The sequence below is a fragment of the Somniosus microcephalus genome, chromosome 3, assembly GCF_052327205.1.
Source record: "Somniosus microcephalus isolate GS21.2 chromosome 3, FLI_Smic_1.0, whole genome shotgun sequence".
NCBI classification, from domain to species: domain Eukaryota; kingdom Metazoa; phylum Chordata; class Chondrichthyes; order Squaliformes; family Somniosidae; genus Somniosus; species Somniosus microcephalus.
In genome coordinates this window covers 173,222,197-173,232,631 of record NC_140989.1, presented here as the reverse complement: position 1 = coordinate 173,232,631, position 10,435 = coordinate 173,222,197, and the positions used below count along the sequence as shown (strand labels likewise).

Genomic DNA, 10,435 nt, shown 5'->3' with positions numbered 1-10,435 from the left:
AAACTCTCCTCGCTGTGAACACAGGCCACGCTTCGGTTTGGTTTCTGGCGCAGCACCTCTGGGGAGGGCAGTGACCTCAGCACCTGGGGCCGAGGCTCCGCCAGGAAGCAGTGGCCGCGGCCAGCCCGAGGACAGGAGCGGTTGGTATTTGACACCGAGAGGCTTGAACGAGAGGCTGTGGCGGCTCAGGGTGGAAATACATTTGGGTGTTGGGCTTGCTTCGCCGCTGAAGGATTTCATCCCGAGTTTAAAACCTGAAAATCTTAAAATCCTCCTCACAACAGGTGCTGCCATCTTGGGGTTAAAGGAAAAAGGTCGCAGTGAGGGCACGTGATGTCATTACAGCAGCTCTGCTGTGTTCTATATTGGTTTGAACATAATTTTGCAAAGTTTAAAAATGCCCCAAAATATGTTCTCGGGATCAAGTTACAACTGAAGCAGGGCCACTGGTAAACTAAAACCAAAGGACCAGTGTCCGGTTTAAACACACAGGCTGAATGATTGTAATTGATTCCCAGGTAATGTTACTGATAATTAGCACTGAGTTAAATCTCATTCTCTGCTGCACTCAGCTCATTTGGTCACGTGCTCAGGATTACTTTAGAATATTGAACATTCATTTTAAATTCTGTCCAGGGACATAAACGTGGTTAAAAGCAGAAAATTGTGCCTATAATGTGGGCCGCATTAACTGCAAAATAAATATACAGGTAAGGAAAGCCATTCTTAGCCCATCTAACCGAAAGGAATTCCTACAGCATCCATTTGGCTAGCCTTCACTTCTCCATATAGATGTATGTGCCAGGTATTGATAAACTGTTCCCATTGGCGGAAGGGTCGAGAACCAGAGGACACAGATTTAAGGTGATTGGCAGAAGAACCCATTTGCGACATGAGGAAAAGTTTTTTATGCAGCGAGTGGTTATGATCTGGAATGCACTGCCTGAAAGGGCAGTGGAGGCAGATTCAATTGTAGCTTTCAAAAGGGAATTGGATAAGTACCTGAAGGAAAAAAACTTGCAGGACTATGGGAAAGGGCGGGGGAGTAGGACTAGCTGAATTGCTCTTGCAGAGAGCCGGCACAGGCTCGACGGGCCAAATGGCCTCCTACTGTGCTGTAACCATTCTATGATTCTATGATTCTAAGTATTGATTACTCTGCGTGAAAGAATGAATTGTCAATCTATTTTGGTTTATGTTTGAACAAAATAGCAACTCATGATTTCTTACCAAATCTCATGATTTTTAAGAGTTTGTCTCCTAATTTATGAGATGGTGGGGTTGGCATTACTGAAGTGTTTTTACCAGAACTGGCCACAATATTGCGGCTGAGGCCTAACCACTGTTTTATAAAGGTTTAGCATAACTTCCTTGCTTTTGTACTCTATGCCTCTATTTATAAAGCTAAGGATCCCGTCTGCCTTTTTCACAGCCTTCTCAACTTGTCCTGCCACCTTCAAAGTTTTGTTATACTGTAAAATGTCTTAATTTTGCGGGATTTCAACTTAATTTTAAACACCAACACATTGTAGCATTGGACATGCACATTTTCAGTAACACTTTAAAGATTTTTTTTTACAAAAGAATTTTTTTACATCGGTTAAATCATTCTGAGTTAAATCCCAGTTCCTATGTATAGGGGGGAGGAGGAGTACAGATGTATTAATAGCAGTGTAGTCTGTCGTTTCCTTATGGTGTTGTGCCTTGATTTTTTTTTCACTGGTAGCACGTTGTCATAGTAATGGTTTCAGGAGCTGAATGTGCAGTGGGCGGGATTCGAAAATTGCCCTGGGTTGATATTTATTTGCTGACAGATGCATTTAGTCGACCTCAGGCGACATATCACATTTTTTCAATTGTACGTGTTCCATAAAAAGATCGAAAGACATTCGCTCCTAAAATAAAGAAATGGGGCCGAAAGATTATTTTTACATGTTAATTAATGTTGGCACAGACTAGCATGATAGTCTTATACTTATGTAAAAAGAGGAAGTCTTGCATTTATATAGCGCCTTTCACGGCCTCGAGACATCCTGAAGCGCTTTACAGCCAATGAAGTACTTTTGAAGTGTAGTCACTGTTGTAATGTAGGAAACACGGCAGCCAATTTGTGCACAGCAAGCTCCCACAAACAGCAATGAGATATTGACCAGATAATCTGTTTTTGTGATGTTGAGGGATAAATATTGGCCAAGATGCCGAGGATAACTCCCCTGCTCTTCTTCGAAATAGTGCCCTGGGGTCTTTTACATTCACCCGAGACGGCTTTGGTTTAAAATCTCATCCAAAAAACGGCACCTCCAACAGTGCAGTTCCCTCAGTACTGCACTAGGAGTGTCAGCCTGGATTATGTGCTCAAGTCTGTGGCGTGGGACTTGAACCCACGACTTTCTGACTCAGAGGTGAGAGTGCAGCCCACTGAGCCAGATATGACACTTTTAAATGCGACCTCGCATTAAAATTCGATTGAATGTTGCAATCCCAGTCTCAGTGTGGGTTGGGGGTGGGCGGTGGTGGGGTGGGGGGAGAGGGAGGCGTTAGATTCTGTTTTAAGTTGGGGGTTTGAACGGGGGCACAACATTGGTAGTTTCAGAGAGAGAGAGAGAAAACCAGAACAGCCGGAGTGGGAGATGCTGCATCCACCAGTGAGGAGGGAAATTAAGGCTGCTGGCGAAAAGAAGCCAAGTGCAGAGCTGGGCTCAGCCAGTCCGTCTCTCTGACAGATTCCGCTTGCCTGTCAGACCCACTGCACATCTGCCGACCCGAGCCGGGGCAAATGACAAATGAGATCAAAAGCGTCTGAACGACCCCCCAGCGCATCGGCGTGGATGTGGGGCTTGTAGGAAGGGAGGGGAAGTAAGCAAGGGAACAGAAAACCCTCAGCGAGCCAGGGCGGCGTTGCGTTGGACGAGAGCAGGGAGGGCAGGTCAATGCTTGGGGCAGAGTAAGAGATGGAGAAGCGGAGCTGGATCACCGCGGCCAGCCTGCTGCTCGGTGTCTGCGCTCTGCTGCTGCTCACCACGGCCATCTTCAGCGATCACTGGTACGAGACGGACACCGGCCGGCACAGGGCGAGCTGCGACGGCGGCAGCCTGGGGAGTAGCGGCGAGGAGCAGAAGCGGGTGATGCCCATCTCCAGCCTGCCGCTGCGGGAGCGCGGCTCGCCGGCACAGGAGGAGCCCAGCGCCCAGGCTGCCCCTGGACCGGGCTTAGCCCCGGCCCCGGCCCCGGCCAGCCACCAGGACCTGCTGGAGAGCTGGCGCTCGGTGCTGGGGCTCGGGGTCTTCCAGTCGGACTGCGCCCGCCCTCTGTTCGCCACCTACACCGGATTGTGGAGAAAATGCTACTATCTGGGCATCGACCGCGACATCGACCACCTCATCTCCAAAGGTAAGATTCTGGACTGTGTGGTCCCGGGGTAAATGGACTTCATGATCAGTCATCTCGCAAAAGTCCATCTGCTTGGACTTAAAGCTGGGGAAAGTACCGAATGCATCGAAGGATTTGCTTGCATTAGCTCAGATATTGAGTCAGAGCTGGTGAATTTGCCCAATGTACATCTGGTGTGGTCCCTCAGCAGGAGCTGTTAATACCCCCCCGACTGTAAAACAAAAGCCAACCCACTCCCGTCAATCGCCCCCATGTTACTGGGGATACAAACGGGGGGCTGGTTCGGGAAAATCCCGGCAATTCTGCACCCGTTGAGGCCAGCTTCCGCTTTATCGCCGAATTCTTATTCAAGTACACGTTTCTTAGACCCAGGACAGCCCCGCAGGTGGGGATCAGCGTCAGCGAGATGTACTCGGAGTTGGCTTTACAAATACATTCTTACTGTTGATACATCTGTGCACTTCACATCCTCCCACAAACATTAACTCGGCCAGAATGATCAGAAATTCAATTTTCAGTGTGACTTATGGCGTTTAGTTTGTACCCAGGAGAGTTTGGTACAAAGTAAAGGCTTGCATTTCTATAGCGCCTTTCACGACCTCAGACTGTCCCAAAGGGCTTTACAGCCAATGAAGATTTTTTTTGACCTATTGTAATGTAGGAAACGCAGCAGCTAATTTGCGCACAGCAAGCTCCCACAAACAGCAATGTGATCATGACCAAATAATCTGTTTTAGTGATGTTGGTTGAAATATTGGCCAGGACACCGGGGATAACATTCCTGCTCTTCTCTGAAATAGTGCCATGGGATCCTTTACGTCCACCTGAAAGGACAGTTTAGCGTCTCATCTGAAAGATGGCACCTCCGACAGTGCAGCACTCCGTCAACATTGGTGTTAGTTGAGGGTTAAATATTGGCCAGGACACCAGGGGGCAGTATTCCCTCACTCTTCAAGTAGCACCATGGGATCTCTTATGTCCACCTGAGGGGGCAGGTGGTCTCAGTACTGCACTGGAGTGTCAGCATAGATCTTGTGCTCAAGTCTCTGGAGTGGGACTTGAATCCTCAACCTTCTGATTCAGAGGTGAGAGTGCTGCCCACTGAGCCAAGGCTGATACTTATAAAGTAGCTTATTTGGTGTCTGGTTTTTTTCTAACTGTGAAAACTTACATTGAACCTGTCATTAATTATATTTCTCTTTACTTTTGGGGAATTTCTAGTTGTCTTGGGGCTTCTCTGATGTCATACATTATTTCTAAACTGCAGAGTCTAAGTGATCTGTTCTCACAGCATTTGTCTGTGCTTCTTTTAAGCTGGCTGGTAGATGTGAATGAATGTAATATGGTTTGAAGTTATGAGTGTAAAGCAGTCATTTTCACTACTTCATGGAAACATATATATTGCCTCAATCGTGGTTGTCGGGTATTATATAAATATCTAGCAAATGTCACAAAAAATATTGCCGAATACAAATGATCCTAATAGCATAGGAATATAGGAACAGGCGTAGGCCATTCAGCCCCTCGAGCCTGTTCCGCCAAGGAAAATGTATTCTCCTTGGCAATTGTATTTTTTATATGGTGCTCAGTGCTGGAGAGTGGCAGATTCCACTACATTTTGCTCCTCAGTTTGAGAATTGATTGCTCCCTGGTCCACCATAGCACGCTGAAATTAAAAGTTATCCTTCTTCCAGGTTGCTTGAATCCCTTCGTTCCTCGAGCACCTGGACATGCACCGGTTATATCGGCAGTTAAATCGCCAGTTACATCGCCAGTTACATCGCCAGTTATATCACCAGTTACATCGCCAGTTACATCACCAGTTACATCGCCAGTTATATCGTCAGTTATATCTCCAGTTACAACGCCAGTTATATCGCCAGTTATATCAGCAGTTATATCGCCAGTTACATTGCCAGTTATATCACCAGATACATCGGCAGTTATATCGCCAGTTATATCGCCAGTTACATCGCCGGTTATATCGCCAGATACATCGGCAGTTATATCGTCAGTTACATCGCCAGTTATATCGCCAGTTATATCACCAGTTATATCGCCAGTTATATCGCCAGTTATATCGCCAGATACATCGGCAGTTATATCGCCAGTTATATCGCCAGTTACATCGCCAGTTACATCGCCAGTTACATCGCCAGTTATATCACCAGTTACATCGCCAGTTACATCGCCAGTTACATCACCATTTACATCGCCAGTTACATCGCCAGTTACATCGGCAGTTACATCGGCAGTTACATCGCCAGTTACATCGCCAGTTACATCGCCAGTTACATCGCCAGTTTATTGCCAGTTACATCGCCAGTTACATCGCCAGTTATATCGCCAGTTACATCGCCAGTTACATCGCCAGTTATATCGCCAGTTATATCGCCAGTTACATCGCCAGTTACATCGCCAGTTACATCGCCAGTTACATCGCCAGTTACATCGCCAGTTACAACACCAGTTATATCGCCAGTTATATCGGCAGTTATATCGCCAGTTACATCGCCAGTTACATCGCCAGTTATATTGCCAGTTACATCGCCAGTTACATCGCCAGTTATATCGCCAGTTACATCACCAGTTATATCGCCAGTTATATCACCAGTTATATCGCCAGTTATATCGCCAGTTACATCGCCAGTTACATCGCCAGTTACATCGCCAGTTATATTGCCAGTTATATCACCAGTTATATCACCAGTTATATCGCCAGTTACATCGCCAGTTATATCGCCAGTTATATCGCCAGTTATATTGCCAGTTATATCACCAGTTACATCGCCAGTTATATCGCCAGTTATATCGCCAGTTACATCACCAGTTATATCGCCAGTTATATCACCAGTTATATCGCCAGTTATATCGCCAGTTATATCGCCAGTTACATCGCCAGTTACATCGCCAGTTATATTGCCAGTTATATCACCAGTTATATCACCAGTTATATCGCCAGTTACATCGCCAGTTATATCGCCAGTTATATCGCCAGTTATATTGCCAGTTATATCGCCAGTTACATCGCCAGTTATATCGCCAGTTATATCGCCAGTTACATCACCAGTTACATCGCCAGTTATATTGCCAGTTATATCGCCAGTTATATCACCAGTTATATCGCCAGTTACATCACCAGTTACATCGCCAGTTATATTGCCAGTTATATCGCCAGTTACATCGCCAGTTATATCGCCAGTTATATCGCCAGTTATATCGCCAGTTACATCACCAGTTACCTCGCCAGTTATATCGCCAGTTACATCACCAGTTACATTGCCAGTTACATCGCCAGTTATATTGCCAGTTATATCGCCAGTTATATCGCCAGTTACATCGCCAGTTACATCGCCAGTTACATCGCCAGTTATATTGCCAGTTATATCACCAGTTATATCGCCAGTTATATCGTCAGTTACATCACCAGTTACATCGCCAGTTATATCGCCAGTTATATCGCCAGTTATATTACATCACCAGTTACATCGCCAGTTATATCGCCAGTTATATCACCAGTTATATCGCCAGTTATATCACGCCTATCAGAACCTCAGGGCATCCCAAAGGGCTTCACAGCCAATGAAGTACTTTTTAAAGTGTAGTCACTGTTGTAATTTAGGAAACGCGGCTGCCAATTTGTGCACAGCAAGCTCCCATAAACAGCAATGAAATAAATGACTAGATAATCTATTTTAGTGTTGGTGGTTGAGGGATAAATATTGACCAGGACACCGGGGATAACTCCCCTGCTCTTCTTCGAATAGTGCCACGGGACCTTTTACATCCACCTGAGAGGGGCAGACGGGGCCTCGGTTTAACATCTCATCCAAAAGATGGCACCACCGACAGTGCAGCGCTCCCTGAAGTGTCAGCCTAGGTTAAGTACTCAAATCCTGGAATAAAGTTTGAACCTACAACCTTCAGACTCCAAGACAAGACGTGCTCCATGGAGCCAAGGCTGACATTTTAATGGTATCAGCTCTCTTTGTGGTGATTCTGAGACACGGTTACATTTAGGTGCTGTTTAGTGCCATATTGGCCCAGAACTTCGGGTCTCCACGGGTGAGTACGCACGGGATACTCACCCGTAGGCCCAACGGAAGTGCCGGTTTCCTGCATGCACTGCGCATGCGCGGGGAACCGGAACTTCTGTTCCCTTAAAGGAAGGAGTTCAGAGGTCGAGCGCGTGCGCAGGAGAGGCAGCGCGTACGCATGGAACTTACATTTTTTTTGCAGGTTTTTCCGGGAGGGTAAGTCTCCAGGAGTTACACATGTAAAAAGCAGGCGCAAGGCCTGCTTTTAACAAGGTAAGTGGTGAATTAATTAAAATTAAAACATTTTTTCCACAGGTTTATTATTTTTAAATACTTTAAAGAAAGGTAAGTTTATTTTTAGCCCCGTTAGAAAATGTAATTAATTTTTTCAAAAATTTAAATTATTGTTTAAAATAGTTATTTTATGTAATTTAGTTATTTTAAAAATGTGATTTAAAAAAAATGTATTTGAAGTTTTAGTGATGTTTTGGGGCGTATAGTATTTATAGTTTTGACAGCTCTTCCTGTCAATTTTATGAATGGGCATTTCCCTGCTACCATTGGCTCTCCATGGCCCACGTAATCCCAGGGGACGCATCGAACTAACTGCGCCCCTGGTATACGCAAGCACTGTGAGCCGGCTGTTGGAGCAGGCCCAGGATTGGAATTCCACGCGGGCCCACAGCTCAATGGCCGGCGTGCTAGGTAAGTGCAGGTCGGAGGCTTGCACCCGCTGGAAGCCACCGACCCGAATTTCTGGGCCATTAGGGCAGTTTTACACTGCTGCTTTCATTTCACTTGGTGCCCTTGCACGAGCAAGGACAGTTTCAAATCATTTTCTATAGGACGTGAGTCTGTAGCACAAAAGATTCATAATTCAGCACAAATTGGCACTGAATTGCCAACTTCAGTTATTGAAGGATGCCTCAGTGGGAAATGGAGCAACAAACACCAAACTGGTGTAGTAAAGGCATGGAGTTAATATATCATTGGGGAAGAACTGCTCAGGTCTCTATCTGTAGTGACCTCATAGATACATTCAAGAATGTGTTTATAATTTTGTTACACATCACAGCCATTATTGGGACAGAGCAAAGGAGCTTTCACTCTGCATTGGGTTGTGCTATACATAACCTGGGGGTATTGGATGCTTACGTTTGCTGCCAAAAGTGGAAAATGCTCCATTCCTCACTATAGGCATCCTTCACCTATCAATTTCTGTCGCGCCTTAAAGTCCTACTCCAGTGACTTGAGCACATAATCTCAGTACAGTGCTGAGGGAGTGCTGCACTTTCAGAGGTGCCATCTTTCAGATGAGACATTAAACCAAGGTCCCGTTTGCCCTCTCAGGTGGATGTAGAAGGTCCCATAGTACTATTTGAAGAAGAGCAGGGGAGTTCCCCCAGTCTCCTGGCCAATATTTATCCCTCAACCAACATTTATCCCTCAACTAACTGTACACAAATTGGTTTGCCACGTTTCCCTACATTACATTGATTACACTTCAAAAAGTACTTAATTGGTTGTAAAGCACTTTGGAAACATTGTGAGGTCCTGAAAGGTGCTATATAAATGCAAGTCCTTTCTTTCCTGCTTTTCAACACATTAATCTCTGCTCATCAATCCATGGATGAACAAAGAGCAATAGTTCTAGGTATGTCCGTGTGTGTATGATAAAAGGATTTTATACATTTGTGCATGGTATTTCAGATTTTAAATAGTGTGAATTGCATTGAAATAACACCTTCTCGTTTCAAAGTGCTTCCTATACAATGTATTATTGTTATTTAGGCAAACATGGCAGCCATTTTGTGCATATCAAAAACCTACAAGCAACACTGAGGTGACTAACCAGTCAGTCTATTTTTGGTGGTGTTAGTTGAAGGAGAAATATTGGCCAAGACAGCAGGAGAACTTCCTGTTTTTCTTCAGATAGTACCGTAGCATCTCCAACATCCATCTGAACCATTGGAACAGACAAAGCCTTGGTTTACTGTCCGATCTAAACAGTGGCACTGCCAACAAAAACAATTTAAAAAAATAATTCTCAGGATATGGGCACCGCTGGCAAGGCTGGCATTTATTGCCCATCCCTAGTTGTCCTGAGAAGGTGATGATATAACTGAGTGGCTCGCTAGGCCACTTCAGAATCAACCACCTTGGTGTGGGGCTGGAGTCACATATAGGCCAGACCGGGTAAGGACGGCAGGTTTCTTTCCCTAAAGGACATTAGTGAACTAGTTGGGTTTTTACGACAATCCGACAGCTTCAGGGTCACTTTTTAGTTAATTCAAGTTCTCAAACTGTCATGGAATATCCATTGTTATTGCACTGAAGTGTCAGGATAGATTATGTGCTCAAATTCTAGTGAGGGCTGAGTTAAGCCCCCAGCCTTCTAACATGAAGGCAAGAGTGTTACCACGTGAGGCAAACTAACACGATACTGACCTTAGCTTTTCATATTATTAACAATTTTCATAGAAAGCCTTCAGAAAATATATGTATATAATCTTCTGAAAGCAAATTTAAGAAATCACAAATATTTCAATGTTATTCTTCTGATGATTAGTGTCCTTTTCTCAAAGTCATCCCACAGAGCGTAGGTGAAAATTGTTTACGTCAAGATGTGGGTTTGGAGACCCTTAGTGGACATTATAGTGACTGCAACTTCTTACAGTATTCTGTTTGTACTTTTGTACATTAAAGCCAGCCGTGTTCACTGTGCTATTGGCACTCAGAAAGATTATTTGTTTTAGGAGTAGGAATGACCTTTGGGCTTTTCCAGGATTCAGGAGGTGATTGAGCCACTTTCTTGAACAGCTGCTGTCATTGTAGCAGATTGGTACAACTGAGTGGCTTGTTAGGCCGCTTCGGAGGGAAGTTAAGAGTCAACCACATTGGCGTGGGACTGGGTAAGCTGGGCCGGGTAAGGATAGCAGGTTTCCTTTACTAAAGGAGATTTATGAACCAGTTGTAGATTTATGACAATCCAATAGCTTCATGGTATT

The 10,435-nt window shown here is 44.9% G+C and overlaps 1 protein-coding gene across 2 annotated transcripts in view; it reads left to right on the top strand.

Moving 5' to 3' along the window:
• The first annotated feature begins 2,529 nt into the window (after window positions 1-2,529).
• The window catches only part of tmem178a (transmembrane protein 178a), a 34,341-nt gene continuing 26,435 nt past the window's right edge, over window positions 2,530-10,435 (top strand). For both annotated transcript variants that reach the window (XM_085981928.1, XM_085981927.1), the window contains exon 1: window positions 2,530-3,390. In XM_085981928.1, coding sequence (XP_085838054.1) covers window positions 2,952-3,390 — 439 coding nt within the window. In that variant the 5' untranslated portion in view covers window positions 2,530-2,951. The remainder of the gene's footprint in view (window positions 3,391-10,435) is intronic.